The sequence below is a fragment of the Cariama cristata genome, unplaced genomic scaffold (assembly GCF_000690535.1).
Source record: "Cariama cristata isolate BGI_N322 unplaced genomic scaffold, ASM69053v1 scaffold2778, whole genome shotgun sequence".
Classification (NCBI taxonomy): Eukaryota; Metazoa; Chordata; class Aves; order Cariamiformes; family Cariamidae; genus Cariama; species Cariama cristata.
Window position 1 is genome coordinate 1 of NW_009630440.1, and position 24,684 is coordinate 24,684.

At 41.9% G+C, this 24,684-nt stretch overlaps 3 protein-coding genes across 3 annotated transcripts in view; 1 reads left to right on the forward strand and 2 right to left on the reverse strand.

The window, feature by feature from the left end:
* Positions 1–132: 132 nt before the first annotated feature.
* TCTEX1D1 (Tctex1 domain containing 1) lies at positions 133–1,297 on the forward strand (the record flags this gene model as incomplete). The annotated part of the gene is made up of 2 exons (XM_009705514.1): positions 133–257; positions 1,094–1,297. Coding segments are annotated over 2 exons (329 nt in total), but the record flags the coding sequence as incomplete, so codon positions are not given.
* A 1,466-nt stretch (positions 1,298–2,763) lies between these two features.
* Positions 2,764–4,530, reverse strand: LOC104165776 (relaxin-3-like). Its single transcript, XM_009705515.1, has 2 exons — positions 4,356–4,530; positions 2,764–3,005 (listed from the first exon to the last, which is right to left on the reverse strand). The coding sequence occupies exons 1-2, from the start codon at positions 4,528–4,530 to the stop codon at positions 2,764–2,766; spliced, it is 417 nt and encodes a 138-aa protein (XP_009703817.1).
* Positions 4,531–7,314: 2,784 nt separating this feature from the next.
* Positions 7,315–24,684, reverse strand: part of WDR78 (WD repeat domain 78) — a gene marked incomplete at its 5' end in the record, with an annotated part of 18,206 nt that continues 836 nt past the window's right edge. Inside the window, 15 exons of the mRNA XM_009705516.1 lie at positions 7,315–7,365; positions 9,143–9,296; positions 10,085–10,311; positions 10,964–11,062; positions 11,750–11,871; positions 12,048–12,205; positions 13,282–13,433; positions 15,153–15,239; positions 16,626–16,876; positions 18,152–18,343; positions 18,833–18,991; positions 20,151–20,290; positions 21,756–21,912; positions 22,137–22,250; positions 24,419–24,491. Of these exons, the coding sequence (XP_009703818.1) occupies positions 7,315–7,365; positions 9,143–9,296; positions 10,085–10,311; positions 10,964–11,062; positions 11,750–11,871; positions 12,048–12,205; positions 13,282–13,433; positions 15,153–15,239; positions 16,626–16,876; positions 18,152–18,343; positions 18,833–18,991; positions 20,151–20,290; positions 21,756–21,912; positions 22,137–22,250; positions 24,419–24,491 (2,136 nt within the window). The remainder of the gene's footprint in view (positions 7,366–9,142; positions 9,297–10,084; positions 10,312–10,963; positions 11,063–11,749; positions 11,872–12,047; positions 12,206–13,281; positions 13,434–15,152; positions 15,240–16,625; positions 16,877–18,151; positions 18,344–18,832; positions 18,992–20,150; positions 20,291–21,755; positions 21,913–22,136; positions 22,251–24,418; positions 24,492–24,684) is intronic.

The window sequence follows — 24,684 nt, forward strand, 5'->3', positions numbered from 1 at the left end:
CCGCTCCGGTAGGTCCCAGGGCCGGGCGCTTCGGGGTGGGACGAGGGGACCTTCGAAACGCTTTCCCCTGGCTTCAGCGCGGTGGGTTTTCCCTCAGATAACCGAGCTTTAACCTCACCACCTGCCCCTCAGGTCCCCCCAAACGCTTCCCGGTGGCGGTGGTGGATGAGATCCTGAAGGATGTGCTGGGGAGTTACCTGAGGGAGCAGCCCTACGAGCCGGCCCGGTGCAGGGATATGGCGAAGGACATCGCTGAGGTACTGCTGCGCTCGGGGCACAGGGCGGCCATTTTGTCCTCACACCTCGACAAGGTGTCAGGGAGGTGGCCATCGGGGCAAGGAGATCCCCAAATGTACATATAAAGTGTAAAACAAATGTTGGAGGAGGCAGTCAAGGTGCACCAGGGGTTGCTCTGAGACAGGTGCAGGCTTAAATGAGGAGGTTGGTTTGAGCAGCAGTGGCTTTGGCCAAGCACGTGGTTCAGTAAAAGCTCCGTGCTGTGGTTGCCCTGTCCAGAGATACCATTAATAAGTTGAAGTATGTATGAGAGCTTACTGAAATAGGCCAGTTATGGTAGTGGCTGAATTCTGCACAGTCACGCATGTGCAAGCTTCTGCTCGGTTAAATCCAGTCTTGCTGCTGAGAAGAGACTGTCCTGACCCTTTAGTCTTTCAGCTCATTTGGCCCAGAGGAGCTCACTGGCATTAAAAAAGTGATGCTGTCTGCTCTTCCTTCCCCCTGTAATCAGCAGGTAACTATGAACACATATGGAGGGGAATATGGTATTCACATACCGTAACTCCTAACTCTTTGTGTTTTGGTAGCCCAGCAGGAAGGTGTGCCTGGTTTTAGCAGATGGAACTGTTGGTTCTCTTGTGAAACGCCCACAGCAGCCGCAGGCATGCCACCTGTCTGCAGGGCTGGGGTCATTTGCAGTAGATGTATCAAATGCTGCAATTCAGATTGTCATTAGGATTGTGCAAGGGCCCTACAGTGCAGAGCGATCACTTGTCTTTCACAGAAGACCAAAATGCTGAGCATCCCCTGTAAAGCGAGCTCACCACTTGTGTCTAAACATGTTTTTCTCTTGCAGGTCATTAAAGCTCGGGTAAAAGACCTTATGATACCGAGGTACAAGATTGTTGTGGTGACACATATTGGGCAGCTGAATGAGCAGAGCATGCAAATCGGAAGCAGGTGCCTGTGGGATCCTGCGAGTGATACGTTTTCGTCGTATGTGTTCAAGAACACTTCACTGTTTGGTCTTGCAAATGTCTATGCTGTCTATTTTGAATAACGAGGCAGTTGAATGTAACAGCAGGAGAAATGAACGTTCAGCCTAACTCTTCCTGTTTCTGTTGTTGAAAACGGTTGTGAGGGACCAAGGCAACTTTCACCTGTTTTGAAGTGTTGTTACTGTAAGCCTTTCAGTGGTGAACATAGTAGTTGTATTTCCCAGGTGACACGGTGTTTTGCACCTGATTCTAACTGCTTTCGGAACTCGGTATCCCTGTAATACTTTTTCCTCCCTGAATTTCCCCTCATTACGTGATCCTCACATAGAAACCACATAGGGATTTTTTGGAAAATAAAACAAAAGCTTTTTAAAACTATCCCCGTTAAATGACATTTGCAGGCAGTTAAGCTGTATTGCAAATGCTGTGTCCCGTCGAGCCGCAGTAGCTTGGTGCTGCAAGTTACCCTGCCCTGCCTGGGGGACAGAGGGATCCCTTCAAACCTTCCTGCTGGGCCCAGGGGTGCCCCAGGTGGGCTCTGCGGTGGTGGGCAGCAGAGAGCGAGAGAGCCGGGAGCTTTGCTTGCCAGGGGCTGGCCTGGTCTGGCCAGGAGCTGCCCCTGAGCTCTGAGAAAAGCCCTGAGTGCAGAGAAGGTGGCCCAGAGAAAGTGGTTAGTTCTGCTTCGAGAAGACTAGCTCTGTCCTATAGTGTTTGAGATCAAGTGAAAAATGTCTATGAGTTATATCATATTTAGAGTATATATCTCTAACCTGTCTGGGCCGTTCTATTAAAGGTGCTTGACTCAAAGTTGAATTGGGGTTCTCGGCTGATACCTGCCTGTATAGATAAGGGGAAATACAGCCCTCTGAGCTCAGAAGTGTATTTCCAGTCTCCCTGTCCACTAGGTAGGACCTCGGGTTGGCGTTACTGGAAGCATCTGGAATAGGAAATGAAGTGTGGGTGCTGCCTGCCCAGTTGAGGAGGGGCTAGTGGTGGCTGATGGCAGGTGTCGTCTGCTGCAGCCCTTCCCCTGCTTGCGAGGGCAGGGGGGGTCTGACACACAGATCCCCCCCCGGCACGAGGTGCTGCAGAGAGCTGTCTGCACTGCCTTGCTTTTATTCTGATTCTGAAGATGGACTTTTTACTACCCATATTTCACAGCTGAAACCTGCTGTTGGATTTTTCTAAGAGAACAAGCATATAATAAATTGCTTATTTTATTACATTTTATGTGCAAAGCTGAAACTAGAACAGTAGTTAGTTGGGAAGAAATATTTGTACTCGTGACTAAAAGTTTAAACATTTTGTGGAATCCCGACAACCCAACCTGAACTGTCGTTGCAGTCGTTTGCTGGTTTGCACTACAGCATTAAACATTCAGCCTTTACTCCCTGGTGTACCCCAAAGAACAAAACTACAATTAAAGAATACAGCTGAAATAATAGTGGTTTATGTTATGTATTTTAATATTAATATTTTAACACATGAAAGCTGTGACACTGGACCTCATCAGCATCTGCTGCGTTTTTTAGCACAGGGAACTGATCTCTCTCTCGCTGCAGCCGATGCTGCAGCAGGATGTGGTAAGCAACTTGGCCACTTCGCGCTTTTTTAGCATAGACATTTTCCTGGTGCGTTGCAAGTCTGGCTCTGTCTCAGGCTTGACAACGTGGATTTCTTCGCTGTCAGTCTCCAGCCTCTGGTCTGTGTATGTCGAGGAGTCGGCATAACCGTTGATCTCTTGTGAGAAGGGCAGGGGATTTTCACTCTCTGTCGCATAAAAATTAGAAGCTAAAAATTAGAAGTCTTGGAATCATGAGTAGTTTTTCATATTTATCTTTACTGGAAAGGCAGACCAGCCTACAGCCAGGGAGTTGAAACTATTATCCTCTGTGTTTCTGCTGTAAACAACCGAGACGTACCAGATCACCACCCTCTAACGAGGGCAGTATTAAAATAGATATGTGAGGTACACATTCTGAGATTAACATGTTAAAAAAACAGTAATTCATGGATTTATATTGAAGAGTGTTCTTTATAGGAATAGTTGCCTTATCAGTGTTACACCGATATACTTGCTTTGAAGGGTAAAACCGTGATTTGATGTGTCAGCGGCACTTGACCGGCATGTTAACCTGGAACTGCTTGTGGGTTTCCTGAAATGCAGGTGTTACGTTAAGGCATCAGATACCCCACAATTTCAAAGTTTCTGGATGTTCCCACTTAAATTATGCTCACCATTCATGTGCATTTTAAATGGCACAGTACAAGTGGGCACTGCCTTGCGGAGTTTATAAAGGTATAGTAGTTATCTTGCCGAGTTTAGCAGTGTGGGTTTCTTCTCCTTTAACAGACTCTTGAGTAGGGTGTTGCAGGTGGCATCACTTGTTATCTTTGTTTAAAGCTGCTGCTACAATAGAATTTTCAAAGGTGGCAGATGTTGCTGCTTTGAAAGTGTGGTGTCATCTGCCTCATTTATTTTCTTTTTTCTAGTTATTTTAACCTGTCAGAGTGAAAATTTCTAGCAGTGCATGTAATGGCTGAACTTTCTGACTCTCTCAAAAAATGTGATAATAAATATAAATATATACAACACCATGTGAAGATACTTAAATTGCAGAGTACGTAGTCAACATACTTCAATTATAATGTTCTTAAGTTGTAACAAAGTTTCTGGTTTCCAGTGGGGAAAGCAGTGTGTCCTACTGAAGACAACTGTAAAAAACTTGCCTTACTTCAGCAAAGCTCGTCTCCGATGTTTAAAATGTCGTGGCATAGAGATTTTCAGTGATAGCCTTGGGCTTAACTCAGAGTTCCTCAGGTTGACTTGGAAAAATCTTGATCTAAATGTTTTTTATTTAGCAAAGTTGCACACTAAGCTAAGCCTGGCAAGCGAACAAAAACCGTGAAGTTGCATCACCTCACTTGCTGTCTCAAAGCAAAGCCCGTGCTGTTCATGCTTGAGGTGTTTCATGCACCTGTTTAGGGGAGCAGCAGAAGCCGAGGGCACAGCTCTGCCTTTAGGCACAGCCTGCAGGTGATTTCGTTCTTCCAGTCCCCTGGGAGCTAGGCACACCTTGCAGGGGGTGATCAGCCTGTAAGGCATTAATTAGTACTCACCAAGCAGGTAGCCATAATCAGTCAAATGCCTTTTCCACCGAGAGCCACCACAGGTGAAGACGATGGCTCTGACGAAGTCTCTCCCACAGAGCTTCACGGTGTTTCCTTCGCCTTTTCCTTCATGTGCCACAGTCAGAAGAGCTAGCAAGGCCAGCACCAGCGCCGTCCCCCTCATTCTGCCGAGGCTGTGCTCCGAGGCTGGGTGTCGGTGGGGCAGAAGGGACCTGCGAGGCCGAGGTGGGGAGCTCTGCTGAAACCCGCTCATTTATACTGACGGCCCATCCGCTCCGCTGAGTAACGGCTCCTTCTGAGGATGACTTAATGTTTGCTAAAAATGAGGTAATCACTTGTTTCCGGTAATGTTTTAAGTGCTTTGGGATTTGTGCTGGGATTTTGGTCAGGTATTAAAGGCTTCTTAAGACTACCTAACAGCTTTACTGTAGAAACACATGTAATATAACATGTTTATAGGGTACAGGCTTAGATCAATACTGTTAATGTGTATATTCTGCAAAAATAAAAGGGCGTTTATTACATGAGTTGTAGATAACGGGTTTTGTCTCCGCATGTTTCCCACACAGCTGTGCTACCACAGCCTGTCACCCAGTCATGCCTGTTGCCGCAGTTTAAGCGACGTCAGGTCTTTCTCTGTTAGTGATTCCCAAACTAAAAGGGAGTTAACTTCTTCCGCTGATGTCCGCAGTTGTGTACCCCTTCATTACCCCTGCCTTGTGCTCTTGCCAAGCATCCCCTGGTCAAGCCAGCAACTGCGGACACCTTGGAGGAACCTGCTGGCGGCAGGCAGTCACTCATGAGAAAATCATGTAGCGAGGGTTTTTTGGGGCAAATGTAGGCACCCAGGCCTGCAAACACCCCGCTGTGATTCCTAGTGTGCTAAGTGATAGGACACGATCCTGCGCGCTGCATTTGAGCACAGTGAACTCTCGTGTGACAGCTTGCATCCGGAGGTATTGGCCTTGCGGATACCCAGATGCAGTGAAGTAGCTCCGCTGTAGCTGCACGGCTCGTGTGTCTCTGCAGTGAGGCCTGTGGATGTGGCCCTTGTCCAAAAAGGCACAGAAAAGAGAGGGAAGTGGCTCTGAACAAGGCACGGAATAGCTACAGATCGGCGTCCTGGCCGTCCTTTTCCTTTTGATAATATCTGAAAGACAGAAGTGGGTTCACTAAGGCAGTATGCAGCAGTGTTACTGTGCTCTGGGACCAGAAGTTAGTAGATTGGTTATGAGACTGGTCCTGTCCTATTGCTTTGGATGTTGTTGGCTGCAGTTGCTGTAAGCTTCTATAAAAAAATTTTGCAATAAAATGCCTTGAGGAGAAAATTTGGCAATTACGAGGTCAGAAATTCCATGTTTAAGAGCAAAATACATGAGGAACTTTGGAGATCTTTAGCACTTCCTAGCACCACAAGTGTTTTCCAGCACCATAATGTTACAGTTAATTAGTTTACACTCTGTGCAGCGTGAATTACAATGTGTTACAGCCTTGACAGAAAGCTTGATTTTTACCAGTAGCATCGGTAAGTAAACAGTCATGACCACCAATGGAAAATATATGGTGTATTTTGTTCAGATTTGTAATAACGATTAACACATGATTCACCTTAATGGGTGTCTGTCTTTGAAATGCAGAAGGATTAACTTTACGTCAAGGGTAAGCTTGCATGTTCACTGTAAAATGTGCAGAACCCAGAAGGAAGTGAATGTTAATGCATCACAAATGATCTTTAACTTCAGTGATGTGTTTAAATGTTGGACGTTTATTGTCAGGCTAATGAGAGAGTCTGAATGTTTTGTGTCTGTAAAACACACGTCTGGCTACACAGCGCTTTCACGAGCAGGCAGCTCTTGCCTCCGTCAGTTGGCAGGCGGAAAACTTTACAGCCAAGCTTTTCTATCGCCTAGCTCCTGTGACGGGGGGGATCCCTGCTGCAAGGCTATAGGGCTTAATTACGCATCAGTAGAGATGCTCCGTGTTTTCTGTGAGCAGTCGGTCTCTGAAAATCCTCTAAAACACCACGGTCCAGCTGGTGGCTCACTGGGTGCTTTTTTCCGTTTCTTCTGATCTGCCCCCAAAAAGGACAGCCTAGACAGCCAAACGCTGCCTGCTGCCAACGAGCGATGCAGGCCTGAGCGAGGGCTCCCCACAGCTTTCTGCTCTCCGGCTGCTGGGGGTGGGCTAGCGGAGGTGCCCAATCTTGAAAAACCACACTGTTATCTCCTGTGAGGAGCTTTCAGAAAAGTGTCGGTGTGGAAGGGAGTGAATTTAAACTGCAATTTTACATTATCCTAATTTGTCAGGGATTGAAAAAGTTGGTCTCCACTTTTGCCTGCGGTGGGATGATGAGCAACCTTACCTAGTTGGAGATGTCCCTGCTCACCGCAGGGGGGTTGGACGAGATGACCTCTGAAGGTCCCTTCCAGCCCAAATGATTCTGTGACTCTATCTGCAGTTCGCAGGAGCACCTGATGCCACTCAAAGCTCCGCTTTCACCCTCAGTGGTGGTTCATGGGATGACAGACAAGATGGATCTGATGAAAAGTCCATTCATTTACTGGATGATTTCACACGGAAGATGCAAACTACGTCTGGGAATGACCTAGGCTGTATTATGGAGTGGCTAATGCAGGAGGTGGTTTTGGCATTTTTGCTTTTTGAGTAACCCAAAGAGAAAAGATCTTAGAGGAAAAAAAAACAGGAGAAAAGACTATGGAGACCTTTCTATTACCTTATCTGTATTACAGGGAAGGCAATCTGTGTATTAATACTGTTTGTCTAATGAGGGGGACTTCCAGGGGAAAATTTAGAGCATTTGAAAGAGGTTTCTAACCAGTATGGTCTCAAAGAGAAATTTTAATGGTTGAAAAAGAATAAATGGTTTATGTTAATACTACAATAAGTCTCTCTTGCTGTTTACCACCTGAGAAGAGGTATCGTTTAGCTACTGTGAAATAGCTACAGCAGGACCAATTATGTCATGTAAGGTATCAACCTGTAAAACGAGAGGAAAAAAAGAGCTGCATGACAGTGTAATTGCAGTGTAAGACACGCAGTGATCCAAAATTCCTATTTACGAACTGAGAACAGAATTGCTTGTGCAACCAGCATCCAGAAAGGTAGTTTGTATTCTGTCAGCTAATTCTTCTTTGGAATTCTGTTAGTACTATGCTTGCCTCTAACAGTGCTCCTTGAAAATAGTGCTTTTTGGCAGGCCTGTTTGCATTGCGTTTGCAGCATCGTACTTAGCAGCATACAAACATATATCCTGTTTATAAAGGAAATTAATTTTCAAGATGATATATGTATGGTGGCTGTACTTAGATGTGTAATTACCTCCTTTTAGCATTAGTTGTATGGACCCTGGCGTGCTAAGCCTTGTACATACCTAAGCCTAGGAAGACCTTGCCGGTATCAGAAAAGGGAGGTAAAGAATGGATGATGCTGGAAAGCGGGGCTCCCTCTGGCTAATGAGGGTCTGTGACTCAGTGCCCAGCTATGCCACATGCCCAAAGTCTGTGAAATTAAGCACTGATATTTTTAGTCCTGTTCTGGTGACATACCCAGAAAATGATCCCTGTACTCTTATTAACTGAAGAACTTCTCTGCTTGGAGGACTTGGACTGCTTTGTGGTGATTTGTAGGAAAAAAAAAAAAAAAACACACTAATTTTATTTTTTAAGTTTAACAACAATGGCCTCATTTTTAGTTTTTAGGGGAAATATCTTTTTGCTCAGTGGTTTACAGCACTTGGGAACTGAGGCTGGTAATTACCAGAATTTCTAAATGCAGTACTGACAATTGTGAATTATTAATGCTTAATACCCTAGGTTAGATACATCAGCATTTTTGTTCTCTCCAACTTAAGTTTAGTGTTTTGCACCATGTAACTCAGAAGGGATTTTCAAAAGTACCAGTCCCGCTTTACAGACTGGGAACCCAAGTCCAGTCAGCCAAAGCTACTTGCTGACAGGACAAAGGGAGCCGTCCAGTTCGGGGCTGGAGGCCACCTGCAGATAGATCCCGGAGGAGGGATCCACCTGGTGCTGGAGTACCCAGGGTGGCATCATGATTTTGTACCCTGGACCAGACTAGGAGGGCCCCATGGGGCTTTGGTATAAATTAGCACTGATTTATGCAAAAGTGAACAGAAGAGATTCACAGTTGACGTCAGTCAGCTTTTACACCGCTCCTGATGCAGAATCTATGCAACGGTACGATTGGAAAAGGACCTAGTTGTAAGGCAAGTCAAATTCTCACATGTCACCTAGGACAGAAGAGCCCTCATTAGGGTAAGTAGTGGCTTTGGAAAGAGCGAAGGCAATACAGAGCCAAAGGGCTAGTGGGTGTGCTGACACCAGCCAAGTGAGACCGTCGTGGTGGTGGCCAGGAGAGGGCTCGTCGGTCCTGCGCTGTCAGCAGGTAAGGGCGTTCTGCCACATACCTGCAGACTGCAGTTAGAGGAAGCTCCACCTTCCTGCCCTTGCCCCAGGTGTCCCTCCCAAATCCAGCTGTGGTGAACCTCTGGATTTACACTCAAGTGAAACCTCAGGTTTGACGTTGACTTAACTGTTCCTGCAGTTTCTAGGGGTATGGCATGCAGAGGAGCAGGAACTACCTCAGGTTTTAATCTGGTTATGGAATTATATCTGATTTCACCTTTTTCAATATTTATTAGCTAGATCTTTAACAGAAATGCCTTTCTGAGGAATGAAGTACCAGCCAAGCACGCAGGCCTCTGAGGACCACCACCTTTTCGTAGTGAATCGTACCTTATCACAGTTGGGAGCAGGCAGGTTCTGCAGCGCAAACACCCTGACTTCTCCTTTGCTGTCTCCTACGAGAAGGCAGTCGCTGTTCTTGGCAAAGAGTACAGATGTGAATTTCCCTCTTGGGTTGGCAAAGCAGGAGGTCACGGGGCTCAAGCTGCAACTCGGCAGAGGCAGGAGTTAGTAGGTAACGTTCCATTTGCCTGAGTGTACTATCGTGTATAGTCTAGCAGTAATGCAGGCTGGATAAATGTTTCATGTTTTACTTTTTATGTTCCAGATTAACTAAAAAATTAAGAAGGGAGGCAGTGTTATGTTTGGTCTCTACCAGAACAAAAGTCCCAGCTGCTATTAACTAAGATAGTCCAGTTGCCTAAATCCGTCCTGTTGCCTAATACGGGGGTAGTGGTGTTAATATTTTTATTATATGAATAATTTGCTTTTCGCTACCCCAAGATTTGGTGGGTCTCCTACTCCACTGTGGGCTTCATGCTGTCATTAATACTAAATAGTACAGACCAGCAGCACAAGGCCACAGATTAACTAAGCTGCATATGAGATGTGCACCCACTTTACAGTAGTGGGAAAACATGAGAGGTATCTGAACTTCTGACCATCTTATCTATAAAAGGTCCAAAGTAGCTCCGTTTTATTGTTTTTCCTTTTAACTATGGCAGCGGTAGAATCTATGATTTCTGCGGAAACAAGTGTTTTACCCTTTATCAGTTCCATCAGGCATCCAGCTCCTCCTCTTATAATCAAAATTCTCTGGTGACTGCCATCTGCTTTTACAAAATGAGTATTTCAAAATGCAATACTTTGAATAACTAAGGAGACAAGTGGTGTGGAGCTGTCATGATCTGGTAACAATACTGATTAGGCAATGATGTATAGCCTTTCTGCCGTTAAGTTTCAGAATCTTCTTTGAGAAAAGTAATTACTTACGTGCTGACACTAAGATCCCAAATTTCTACTCTGCTTTCATTCGCTGCTGCAAATATGAAGGCTGATTTTGGAGACCACGTAATGTCATGAACAAAAGCAGTGGCGGAACTGAAAGTTAAAATGGGCGTCTGTGAATCCCGGTGCCATAACATAATGCTCCAGTCCGCCGAGCAGCTTAGGAACATGTCAGTGCTGAATGGATTCCAAGCAACTTTGTACACAGGACCCTTGGTGTTCGGGAAGAAACAAAAAAGAACTTTGTGTTACTCTGGAGCTACAGCCTCACAGGATAGTTTTTAGTAGCGACCTTTCATGGAAATCCCTGACTGTCCTCTGACCTTAACAGCAAAACCAGCATTGTGTTATGTGTACCCATAGGAAATTAGGATGCAGCAGATGTGGTAAGATAGGAGAGATCTTAAGAATAAAAAGCATTCAGCTGATTCTGTCCCTTCCCCAGTTGTTAGAAGCAGCTGATGCTGAAAGGGCAGCTTCTTGGATGAAGCAGAGACTTTGGAAAAAAGAGGTGCTGTTAAAGTTCTGCCATCTTTCTCTCAGACTATTTAACTGTGGTTTGCAGGACAACCAGATTACTGATTGTTTTCCTAAAATAAAGCCAGAACTAAAGCTTTAAAACAGTTTATAGTACAAGCTTTAATCAGATACTTTAAAAAAAAAAAATAAAAATCCTTATAGCGTAGAAAATAATCCTGTAAGACTGCTTCTTTGTGCTATGGGAATTCAGTCCTAATATAAAAGTTGTTTAGGTTTCTTTTGTGGCAGGTGTTTTGTTTAGTAAATATAATCAAAGAAACTATTACATTTGTGAACTTAATTGAACAGTTTCTGCTGTCATTACTTTTTCTGTGTATCGCTCACCTTATGGCCTCTGTATGTCTCTAGAAACTGCTCCTTGCATGAACAGGAACACTGATGGATAGGACCCTCTTCTGTTCCAGCAAGATAAAAATTAGTATCCTGAAAGAAAGGTAAAAGTAGCCTAAGCTGGATGAACCTATTTATCACTCATCCAAGAATCTCTAAAGGACTGGATGAGTTTGGCAGTGACAGTCCTCTGCCAGGATGTTGTGTGTCGGGCTGCTTGCCCGTGTGCTGCAGAAGTGTACGTCTAGTAGATACAGTGGTGCCAGATGTATCAGACTTGCTCTGTGTGTTCTCCACCTATGCAGAAGATATGCTGTGATTTTTTGACTCCTGAAAATCTCGACTTTCTGCAATCCACATGGGCAAACGCATGAATTCTTCAAATGCTCTGTGGACAGAATATTCAGCTGGATAAAGAGGAGAAGCACAGCCATCTAAGTCCTAGACTCGGGAGATGTTGAACAGTCGGATTCTCACTGACTTGACCAACGCGCAGAGGAAAGCTACCCTAGGATCTGGCCCAAAGCAAATGTGAGTAACGCGGCTGAAATGACACAGTTGTTCGCATACAGGGATTACTTGCTTGGTTTACCGTATCATCCATTTTGGGTAAAACTGTTATTAGCTAAGAAGCAATTTGTTTCAGAACTAAATATGCTTTAAATACCAGTGCCAAGTCCCAGGCTAGTGCATATTAAAGTAGCTCCAACTGAGGATCTCACCCCTCCTGCATGGTTTTCCTGGATAATACTTTAGCCAGGATGGACTTTCTGAGCCTACCTTTGGATGGAAGTCAAAGCACATTCCGACTGCACGTCGAGATATCAGAGCTTCACTTTTCCTTTCTTTCTCACCTGGTAATTTTTTTTTCTCACTTTCCGTTCGTTTTATTTTCATCAGATCTGTACAAATAGCAAGAGTTTTTGTCAAACAGGTATGTGACAGTGCCATGAATAACTCGCGCTTCTTTGGAATGCTCAACATAACTTGTATAGAGAATGTCACTGGAAATAAAATGAAGCAATTGCCGTTTCAGGATTTATCCCTCTGCAAAAAAGCTGCGGGGCAAAATGCTTACCAGTGCAATCTAGTCTTTTCTGTATAAGCCACTCGGTTATTCGGCCATCTGCTGAGATAGAGATTAATCTCTCTTTTTTGCCATCTCCTGTTTCAGCTCTGTCCTGCTTCACCCACCTCAGTTGCCATACAGGACCTGTATGTTTATTTGAGGATTCACTGGGACGAAAGATGCACATGATAAATCATACATGAACAAAGACAAGACAATATATTTGAAAAATAATTAACCTTCCACTTCATAATGAACATCAAGTCTTACGACAGAAATGTTGTTTACCTTTTCTTAAAAAAAAAAAATATATATATATGTATCTCTGACCATTGGCCGTTTTCTCCAGAAAAATTTTTCAATAATCAAACATGTTTGATATTTAGTTTCAGGGCACTGTTTATAAACTGACACACCTTTCATTGATACCTGAATTATAAAATCAATCTGCACCTTGTAGGAGAGTTCCCTAGACCTGGGGAGCTGCCCTTAGGTAAATGTCTCCCTGATCACCCCCTCACTCTCATTTTCTTCTTAATTCCTGCTTGTCCCTGACCTATTCTGATGTTGTCTCCATTTTTGGCAAATGGAATCAGTGAGAAAACGCCATAAGCTAGCACTGGTCTCCCATAAGTATTTATTATCTGGGGCAGGATTGTCCTAGTTAGTTAGTACCTGGAGTATAAAATGATACGTGGTGGTAACTTGCTGCATTTTCTTAAAACGTCAGAACGTAGTACTCATTTGTTTCGCCTTTCCAAGGTGGGGAACTCACTTTATATGCACAGCAACAGTGCAGAGAGTTTCATACCCCAAATAAGGACCAGTGGCGTTAAAGTAATGTACGCATTTATCGGCAGAAATAAGACTAGAGAATGACGGCAGTGCAGAGGGAGAACGCAGTGCCTGAAGGTTTGCCTGTGTCAGTGTGAATAGGTGGCTGGGGAAAGTCTGCTTTGGCCCCTCCAGGCATTACGCGCTATCATAAATTTTTGTGTCTGCGGTTTTGCTCCAGGAACTTCTAGTATTTTAGAGTATTGTTTATGCAGGCATTTCCAGTCAAAACTGGAAGATACTGATGAAAGTTGGAAATGAAACAATTGTGCAACATCCCTGAGCATTCACAAGCCTTACTTACCAAGGCTGTTACTATTCCCTCAGCTTCGCAGTTGTAGCTATTCTTTTATTTGGTATTTGTTAAGATGTGACCAAGGTGGGAGGAGATGGGAAATCATGATTTAACCTGCTGTCCAAAAGCGCAGTGTTGTTACAACTCCGTACGTTATAGATTGCGACAGAACCATTGTACATTCCAACTGCTAAAAGGTTCGGGCTTGCCATAGAAAAATCCAAAGCAGTAACACCATGCTGACAGCGGAAAATACGCTCTGGCCACTGACCGGTAGAAAAATACAAGAATATTTTAAGTTAGTCTCTTAATTTACCTCGGTCTTCTCAACACTGGATACTGAATTGCCAGGCTGTGCTGGGAAATTCAAGTGCTGATGACCATAGTGACTACTTCTAGACAGAAATTAGGTACTATATTCTAAATGGTTCAGTTCATTTCTTGCTGCAGCTGACAAAAGTAGGAAAAAAATAAAGACTATGCAGAAATATGACACTGTAAAATAAGTTAGATGGGCCTGCTCCAAACCAAATACCTAGAAATCAAGTTCCCTAGGGTTCAGCTATGTGAGCACGGTGTGAGGTTTTTGTTTGATTTGGTTTTTTTCTTTTTAAAACAAACTTGGCATTTTGGAAAAATTCTCCAGTTGTTTTCTATCTTGTAATATGAAAGTAAGTACCTTTCCAGTTACATAAACTTAGCTGAAGATAAAATGCAATCTAACGTACTTCAGGTAATCTGGAAACCGCTACCTTCATATAATTTCTCCATGTAACCAAAGAACTGATTCAGCTGTGTTATAAGATTAAATCCTTAAAGTCACTGCACCGAGCTCTTGAAATGGGAAACAGCAGAGTTTTAGGTTGCAAAGACATGTATTTTAGTGTGCATGCTAGGTCTTATTTCTTAATGTCAGGGACATGAGGACTACGGTGACCTCAGGGGATCAGAAGAGTATTTGATTGTTGTTGACGTGATAAATACGTATCAAAGGCTTGACTCTGCATGATTTAAATTAGTCTAATACACAGTTTTGGCCAAGTGAGGTTTGTAGAACAAATCAAACTAAAATTGTGTAATTTGATGGCAATCAGATGATTTTTACTGTGTTACTTTGTAACTGAGATTTCCAAGTATTTTTTAAAAAATGGCTAGTTTAAGAAGGATCACTTTTCAGATGGATGTATAAAGATGTAAATGTTACATCTATGAAATCTACTGTCTTTTTCACACTATTATGAGAAGTTAGATTAGATAATTACATTGCATACTTTTTTTTTTTCCTTCAGCCTAACAGAATTTCATGGTACAACAGAAAATGGATTGGAAAGGATAATCCTTAAATTTAAAAAAGAGATGCTCTCTGTAACGAGAGTTTGGAATTATTGAACAAATGGTCTATATATTTTGAAAAACAAAAGGTAAATGGATTTATTTTCACATTTGCTGTGCTTAGGACTTTTCCAGTCTAAAAAATAATTTCTACGAGCTGGGTCTACCCATAGTAATAACAAAACAGATTTACAGTCTTGGGTAGGTCGCTCTAGGGATTGGAAATGGGATGCAGAGGTCTGCATTGCTAAGCTGCCTAGCATAGACTGGTACTACCTGAGAGTTGTACCCATCTGTTAGTTGTTTGGTCGCCTGTGTGCAATGAGTTTAGTTCCTGTGAACAGATGTCCTTGTTACCAAACCAGCAGTACAGTCGGCACCTCTGTTGGAAGCGTCACTTGAGAGGACGGACAGGCACAGAAACTAAACTGCTTCCTACAGGCACTTTCTTTGGGTCGAGATTTAAGCACATTGCTAGGTACTGCAGTCGGAATCAGTTTTCCAGAAATGTGTGGTTTGGGCTAGCAAGTTCAACCTTACTGGCTAGGCTAGGTCTTGCTTTTTGAAACAGGAAGAGGGAAATAAATAAAGCAGAAATAGTATAGCAGAAAAATGCATTGCAGAAAAAGAAAGAAAAACTGGCTGCTTGTTACCATGGGGTTCTTCAATGACCAACAGCAAGCCAAGCCTTTCTTCTGTTCTTTAAAATCAAACGCTCCATAACCAACAGCTAAAAGATCCTAAAAGCACAGATTAACAAATAGATCTCAGTTTAACTTGAAGTTCAGTGGTATATTTCTAAAAGGCTACTTTCTGCTAACAGTGGCTCTCAGTGCAAAGTCTGGAAAAATAACGCTCATGCCATGTGCAAGTAGAAGAACACGTAAGAAGAACAGCATTTCAGAATTTCTAGAATGCTGGAAACTGATCCAACTAAAAGTGCATTCATAGTCACCATCAGTTGTGTTTGCAATCCCCCCTCCCTGGCCATCATAAAAATATGTCCCTTTCCAGAGATGAATGTACATTATTCTATAACCATATTTTAATGTGCAGTATTTAATGGAATACGGAATAATACTTCTACTTTTCTCTCGCAACATTAGCTGTAAAAGGAGCTTCAGTGACCACCTCAGACTCCTAGCTTTTAGCTCTTTACAGTGGGGTCCAATGGATTCCGTTCATTCCTTTCCATTAAGCAGAAGTAAGAAACAGCAGCAAGGCTTTAGTCTCCAACTCCATTCTTTTTTTTCCCCTACACACAAGTAGTTTGTGAAACTAACACTTTAAAAGTAGGTACTTGTTTGCCCTATAATTATAAGACTGAAGTCTATAAATATGTCCAAGTTTCTAATATCTAGGAATCTGGTATACTAACAGTATGAAGTGGTCTTTATTTTTTCTCCTTTTTTTTTTTTCCTCCCCTTGGGACAATCTTACTGGTTTTATGTTTCTCATTCTCACGTGCTTTTTACCTTCCTTCCATTAATTATTTTTGTTGTGGCCATAGGAGACCTCTGTTGGAAAAACTGAGCCTTACATTACTCTCAAAGTGGAGACATTGGAGTCATTCTCACCTCCACTGAAACCGAATTAAATTAACTTGGGCCAGCTGCTCAGGAATCTGTGCCTGTCGTTATGCATCTTATGCTTAAAGTTTGATGAATGCTGCTTTCTTGGGAGATTACTGTTAGAAACAAAGATGTGGTATCTAAACTATCATGAATAAACTCCATCAATGGTGATAAAGTTTAGTAGTAGGGGTTTAAATTTCAACTTCCAACTTTATAACAGACCAAGTCTATTATCTTAACATTGTTGTGCAGGTGACTGCCCGTGGTAAACTGGACCAGTTAAATTAAATTCTGGACCAACTAAAGCTGTTGTGACACGTTTGTAGGAAAAGCCTAGTGCAGCTGTCCAACCTGTATAATAACATAGCAATATTGTTATATGGAGGGACAAAAGACCGAGCGTGGGATGCAAAGACAACCTGCCTGACTGTAGGGATAAATCCATCTCTCTCTGATCCCTCCCAACAAAGTACATCAAAATCAGGAGTTTATTTACACCAACAATTGCTTATACCATTTTGTAAACAGCTTAGAAGAAGTGATTTAACTCACTGGGTTTACTTTGCTCCAAGCCATACTGCTCACACTGTGACCATTAGTTAAATCGCATATGTATGACCACAGCTGTGCCAATCTGGGAGGTACAATTTCTTCTGGGGTTTTATTTAGATCTGACAGAATTGATGGGTCAGTGAATGCTTTCTTCTGCTCTTCCTTATTCTTCTTTTCCTTGTCATGCTCTTCTTGTTTGGCCTCTTTCACAGCTGCTACTGTACCACTAGTGTCTGATGTAGCATCGGGATCTAAAATGCACAAATATATATGGCAGAGTCTGAGTAGTAATGTTTCACTTGCCTAACTCCAGTCATTCACATCAGAAGAAAAAATTGCCCTTTCAGCAAATATTTTGCAGAAAAACAAAAAAAAAAAAGTGAAGATTTGAGGAATTAAGACATCATAACTTCTAAAATGTTGGTAGGGACATAGAAGATGGCTGGATCAGGCTGTAGTGTGCCAATTATGCTCCAGGTGTTTAATGAATGGATTTAGCTACCCAGCAACAAGTTATGAATTTACGTCCACCCCCCACCAGGAATGTTTCTAGTCTCTCTTATTTAGAAATTTGTTTAAACAGGGATTTTTTTTCAAGTTATATGCCAAATTTTAAAGATCCACACTTACGCATTGATGCTGTAACACCGTAGCTAAGTTACATGATGCTGTAATAAGTTGCTCATTACTTGGGAAAATTAAGTGTAGAGCGTATTTTTAGACTGCATTTGCTAAGTATTTTTTTGTTTACTTGCCCCTTTATTTTATGTAATATGCAAATCATAAATTGATCTCAGAGCACTGTTAACAAAAGAAGAACACAGTAACTGCCATGTTGTCAGAAGAAAAGACCTCCTGGCTAGCATTGTGCTCCAGCTGTAGCTAGAATATAACAGAATATAACAGGTTCATTGCCTGAGAAACCGAAACTCTCTGACACGAACAGGTACAATACAATAAAAGCAGTGCGAATCTGCCTCTTTGGTTTTTTTAATTCCTGTGTTAACTTCTAACTCCTGTAACAGGTAAAATATTAGTTAGCACTTGGGTCCAGGTAATGCCTCTTACAGTCTGCAATGAATGTACTTTGTTAGACACAGAACATCTATCAGGCTGAAACTTCTGTTTACCATCAGTCTCCTTATACAATAAATTTTAAAAAGGATGTAAAAGGCATTCCAATGCAAAAAATGGTTGGAGAAGTAGCAGAATTAATCTGTATCTTAACTGTCAGGAAACAAGTATGATCAATATTTCAAGTAAGTCTCAGTTTGTGGTGAAAAGGGGAGATGAACCAGGTCAGAACTCATTTATTCTATTCTTCCACCAAGTATGGTAGGGCTGTCTGTTAAAGTGAGCGTAAAACTGCAAAGTTCATGTTGACATCTCATAAACTCTCCTTTCCTTTGTCTATTTCTTAAATGACTTGTCGTCTGTAAAGACATTCGATGAGGGACATAAATCCATGACTTTCAACAGCATGCAAAGCTTTGTGCTGAAAACAGGGTAGCCGATAAGAAACAAACCTGTAAGGACAGGGAACTGTCGATAAGCTGCAAGTTTGGGTTGAAAAATATTCTCCATTAGAATCCTCTCCATGAAAAATAAATCCAGAAAGTTTTCTGATGTTAATATAGCTTTTGCATGGCTTTCCTCCTCTTTGTGGATTCTGGCAAGAACAGCACTTTCCAAAATCATTACAGAAGAAGTTGTGCTGCCTGGCAACAGATAGTATGGGAAAAAAACAGTTTTAACATGATAATACTTGGCACATAAAAATCAAGGGGATAAGAAGTCTCCTCCTCCCCCTCCACCTGCAAAAATCATAGGAGAATCTGTCATCATCAAAAAATACTTCCACTATTAATTTTTTCTTGCTTTAATTTTGTTTTCTTTTATTGCTCAAATGTTCAGTATGAGATACTTCTGGAATTTTTCACAATTGGTGTTTTGCTTCTCTTGTCCTAAGTAAGTTAGTACCAGCAAACTTTGACACTACTTATCTTTATTTAAGATCATTTATGACAGCATCGTACAGAAAAGGTCTCTGTGCAGACCTGTCCAAGATTCTTGAGCAAACTCTCTTTCAAGTGCTAGACAGGCAGACCAAGCATTTTGTTCATGTAGTTTTCGCCACACAACGTAGCAATATGCATGGTTTAGAAGCATGAAAACACGGAAGAAATGTAAAACTGGAAAAACGTTACCTCTGTCAGAAGAGACGGACGTAGTCCGATCGTACTCTTTAGTTGTACAAGGTTTGCTGCTTTTCCCAGTTGTGGCTCTGCTACCTTCTGCTTTTGACGTACGTTCTATTTCCAATACGCTAAATGAATCGTACAAGTCCCAGGAAGTGACCATCACCCCTAGAAATGAATTACACCGTATTAAACAAGTCTCTTGTTTTGGTACATTATTATAAAGGACTACATACAGCTGAGTAAACTTTACTTTTCGTACTGCGCTCCCAACTGTTTGGCAGAGGGGCTTTGAAACCAAGGGAGGGTTGGACAGGGCTGTAGCAGCGGCATCAGGGTCTTCTGGTTGTGTGGCTTCCCTTCAGCAGGGCCATCTCCCCGTGAAACGATGCTCCATAACCTTGCCTTTATGTGCTCAGCTTCTCAAACATGGGTTGGAATGAGGCCTGATGATGCTCAAGGCCCACAAAAAAGGGGAAGATACGTTTTCAAATCAGATTAATATCTATTTTCCCTCTCCTTTTCTCACTCATTTTACATATGCTAATAAACACAAAGGAAAAATGCTTGGAACAGCATTTCCCATAGTTTTCTTTGGCCTCCTACACAAAAAAAAAAATGTCCATAGTGAGGCAAAGCTCAGCACATGCATCTAAAACCTAGGTATGCCTCTATAATTTTTTTAGAGCGTTGAGGCTGAACATTTTGTAAAATTGCATCTGTCTGTGAGACTGCCAAGATTTTCTGCTTTCCCCAAGATTTTAAATATCATAGCAGAGGTTCTCTGCATTATGGCAAATAGAAAACAGCGTCACTGAAAAGTTAAGGGGAAAAAAGGGAACTGTATCCTTTCATATTTCAAGAGCATACCTGCGTATTAGGTGAAGTTCTGCCCCCTAAAAAGCACGCGTTGCTTGCAAAGTGCTGAGGCAGGCAGGACACAGCCGCTCTCAGCTAGCGTAATGACTATTTTATTGCGACAGATACAGTGTACCAGCACCAATGTTCAAGTTTTAGGAGGGGCAGAAAAGGCCTCCACAAATCATGCTAGCCTGTTGGAACTTAAAGCTCTGGAGCTGAAAGTTGACGAAACATCTTTTCCTCCTTAGAGACAGAAGAAAGAAAAAAAACCTTTCCTCGGTATTCTGCCTGTGTGCGGCGAGTCTTCTGAGGTCCCGTGATCTGGCTGTATGCTCGAGTTTTCTCAAATAAATATTTAATAAGTAAACTAAATGTCATAATAAAGCCGAGTGCCAAGGGTACAATGTAGTAAATGAGAGCCTGTTCTTATTAAATACCCTTCCGGATCGAGACTCAGAAAGTTTACCTTTATCTTCCATGATGATTTTGTCACATTGCGCTTCCTTGTTCTTTGCAGCTCCATTAATGGTTTGCATCGTTTTTTCTACAAAACGATCATTACCAGGTCTATTTTTGCAAATGTCAACATAAATCCTATTCCGCTCCCTTGGGGGGAAAAAAAAAGTGTATATTGACTTTCTGAAAAACATATGTGTTCAAGTTCTCAGTGTATTTAACCACAAGCTGAACAGGAGAGGATACTCCATGTCATAAATTTACTGCTTGGGTTTTTTTGGATTCCTAGATTTTATTTCACTCTACATATCGTCTTTCAGCAGCTGTTTCTGACCTTGCAGTGCTGTTTTAAAACAGAAATGGCCTGTAGAGCTAGGCATCAGCAAAAATCCCTGCTCCAGCTACCTTTGCACTTTGGTGGAATTCAGAGGAATCCAGAAATATGTAGTGCTCATCACACGGGAGAGAAAGGCAGTGCATGCAAGAGACAAAAATGAAAGTAGTACAGTTGTGTTTTGTCCAGCTCTCAGGTTCCATAGGAATGGTCAGGGGGAATTGTGAAACTACTTCTGTTATTTCGGTTTCAATATTCTAACAGCAGGTATAGATTATACCCTGCCTTAGTCCACTACCAGGTTGCTGTGCTCAGGAAGAGTCGCTGTTCCTATACAGTTGGCAAGATGTGCTGTGTACTCCAGCCAAGTCTGATTCATAGGATGTTCTTCCTCTTCCTTCTTCCCCAAAATCACACCAGTGTGATTCACAGACAATGGCGGCTGGAGTCCTACCATGAACTTTGTGTGTATACTAGCAGAAAAAACTCACTTAGATAAGTTGTTTGACTTGCCAACTGCAGTACGCTGCATCTCAGGCTTTGGGGCTTGCATCTATGAAAGCTGTGTGACAAGTCTATCAGTCTGACATCCATCATGGAGAGACCTTTGCTGCACTCTGTCCCAGTCAGCTCCTGGGAGTAAGCCAAAAAACTGTGTGTTCTGGGTTAACTCCCTACCAAAGTTCATGGTAGTCCAGGGAGGAGACTCTGAAGTGGAAACATGCTAGATGCAACTAAGGGGAGACACAATATTTTAATAGGCAAGGTCACTTCTGGTGGGGTGAGGTTGCTCCTAGCTAGAAGCATTGTGAAGAGCTTCAGAGGAAGCCAAGGCCTGCCTAGTTTGTTTGTATCTTTGTAATTAATAAGTTATTTGCCGTAAAGCTACACACAAGAATCAGTGCAGAGGTTTGCAATTTCTTACTGCTTTCATTAAAATTAAATCATGTAATTCATGTATACCACACTTCTCCATCTCCTCTTTCCCCCTTCCCCTGTGTGTTCTCTCATCACCATCCCCTGCTTTTGCTAATCTGCCTTAATTTATCAGAGAAAGAGGGTATAAATTTGATCAACAAGTTGGAGTTCAAAGAAATTTAGGCCGTCTTGTCAAGAGAGAGACTCAAGCCCAATGTGGGTTTAAACAAAGGTGAAAAGACAAACTCTAGTGGTCCGAACACAGAACCTACGTGTGAGCAGCCTGTTCAGAACTTTGCCATCAGCAGAAATTGGGTGTGCTGAGCACACTACGTGCATGTACACAACTACTAATATACATACAGAACTCTTCCAGCATCTTCTGATTCTACAGACACCACAACAGATGGCATATCCAACATCCATACGGTTTCCGTCTCCGTGAGGTAAATATCCACTCTCCTATCTAAGTCTGCTTGTGTCAGTTCTTCTTTTATCTCCTCGTGCCTCACCTGAACATCTGAAAAATTATACAGGGTTAACAAGCGAAACCTTTTCTGCTCTAAATTTAACAGAAGACAAATTAATTCTAAAAGTATTGTAATGAACAGGAGCCAAAACTTGTGAGGCACTGAGTTCCTTTGAAGTGCGGAGCATGTCACATCCACTGACTGCAGTGTCTCACAAATCACACTGCTCCAAAGAAGAGTTTAAATCTGTAATTATAGAGTGTATGTTCTTTACCAGATAAGCTAACAGTTGTGTCTCGTCGAGAGCCAGGTTCTACTATTTCATCTAGTACGGACTCAGTTGTTGACGCATTTGACATAGAAGTACTGCTGCTTCCATATGTCCTTCAGTAACAAAGAAATAAGCAAAAATAGTGTGTGAGAGTCCAGGTGCCAGTTAGCAAAGCACTACAAAAATAGCAGTGTTGTTACCGGGATAAACCACAGAAGACTATGAGCACATACGGTGATGCTTGCATTATAAAAGAAGTCATAGGCAGCTTAGGAGAGAAAATAATGAAATAGTTTGAAAGAGACTTAAAAAGGAAGAATTCCTCTGATAGCATATCCTAAGGCATTAAATAGCTGATGGAAAAGAAGCTATTGAGCTCTCAGATTCATTCTTAGCATATAATAATGTGAAGCGTTGGCTACCTACTGTGTGGTAACGCATACGCACAGATAGCGCTGTTCTCAACCAGAATTTAGATCCTTTGGTGCTTTGCGTGTGCTGAAATGTCTTTGAAATGCACAATAAACTCATTTGAAGGGATTAGCTTGTTCAAAAAAAAGAGGCAATGTTCATAAAGGAGATAGCTGTAGTAAGTAAAAGCCAAACTCAAAACTTAGGTACAGTTGTGAGGTTTGTCAGCAGATTTCCTCTTCCTCAAAAGCTAAGCGTGAGCCATTATAAATACACCAAAGGCATTTGGAAAAGACAATTTTTAAGATTTGTATTTAAAACTAAAGTTAAATAACTTCATTTTGTCTTTTACATGAAGACTTCTTGTCTCCAAATAGGATGCGTTTATTTTTCAGGAGATACTTTGTATTTTTAAGTCATTCTTTTTGTGTAGATTTGCTCCTGGTTAATATCTTTACCTCTGGGATTATCCTTTATAATAGCCAGCCTAGGAAACATGACAAAAAGATAGTTCTCAAAGAGCAATCTCTTCTTCTCAGAAATCACAATGGCATTAACTTTGTCAAAGAAAACAAAAAGTAATGCTTTTCTTTAACTTGTATTTTTTTCCAGTGCTGACTTTAGTAGTCTTTTAGTCCCTTTGACTAAATAAATAGCATCTCCTCTCCATACAATTTGAATGTGTACACACCATTTGATAAAGTGTTGTGGTTCGTTATTTTTAATTTTAAACAGAAATAGTTATTTACCTTCTTTTGCATGCCTTAACCAGATTTCTCATCCCGAAGATAAAATGGCTAAAGTCCATTAACTTTGTTTATTCCTTCTGTACTGAAGGTTTGTAACTGAAAGCTAGTAAGTAATGAAACACGTAATTTACAAGTTTTTGTATAAGAACATTTTTTGAAATGGATGCACATAATCACACAGAGGTAACTTGCTTAAATTAGTTTTAAAGTGAGGATTCCTGTTATGTTAACAATATTTTGGTATTTGAACTGAAAGAGTCAAGTTTGTAAAAAGGGTTGTCTGTCCTTAATAAATGTCATTAAAACAGGCAAAATACTTTAAAATAAATTTGTAACTCTTCAGTGAAACCAGGCCTTTTGTTTCGAAAGCATTTTCCCATACCTGCAGCTAAGCAAGTATTGAAATATTCCAGTTTTTGAAAAAACAAGCTTGGGAAAGGGAGAGAGCATCTGAAGTAGCTAAAGGGACTGTATTAACGAGCAGCAAATGCCCCTTCTCAGCTGCACAGCCTTGCTCAGGCAACCAGAACACAACCTCATCTACATTTAAGAGAGTGTTTTGTCACGTGTCTGTGTATAGGTTCTATCATAACTTTTTCTGCAGGCCTAAGCATTGCAAAACCTCCAGTTTGGGTGTCTGCATTTTTGAAGCGTGAGGTACTCATCACCACCTCTAAAAATGGTCCATTCTGATATGTTACATTAAAATAAATGTGTTTTAGGAAGGAGAATTTGAATAAAATTAGAAATATCCCAGGAGTGTGTTCTGCAGTCTGCTTTCACCTGTATGTATTGGCGTTTCAGCAGCAGTTCTGACATAGTCAGTCATGAGTACTGACAAATTCCATTTATTCTATTTGTTACTATTCTTCAAATTTTAAATTACGACTATGACAGGCATGTTTCTGTATTAGCCCTGCACAATTATTCCAGCTCCCAGTCTCTCTGAAGAGCAGATGTGTGGCCGCTGCAGGGCAGGCACCCTGTGAGACAGCATATTGACTTACCTTGAGGACAAACCTAAACTAGCATTCGCTCCTGATGTTTGATGCATGGAAAAAGAAGACAGAAAACCAGATCCTGTGGCCCCAAAGTAAGCACTTGATGCTAAGAGCTTGCCTTGCTTGGGTACAACAGGGTTTGGATTGGAATGGAAGAGTGGATGGGGTGTCACCTCCTTTCCTTCATCATCAAAAACCTGAAGAAATATTTAAATAATTATAATAGTTTCCCTGTGTTCCCAAAACAAGCAACAGTGATGACACTTGCAACATTTTCCCTCATCTGGAACAAAAAGAAGACCCTGATCTGGGCAGGAACCGGACAAAACAGATAGGTAACCCCTCTCTGCAAATGATGCCTAATATACACCAGGAGAGGGGTGAGGGGGG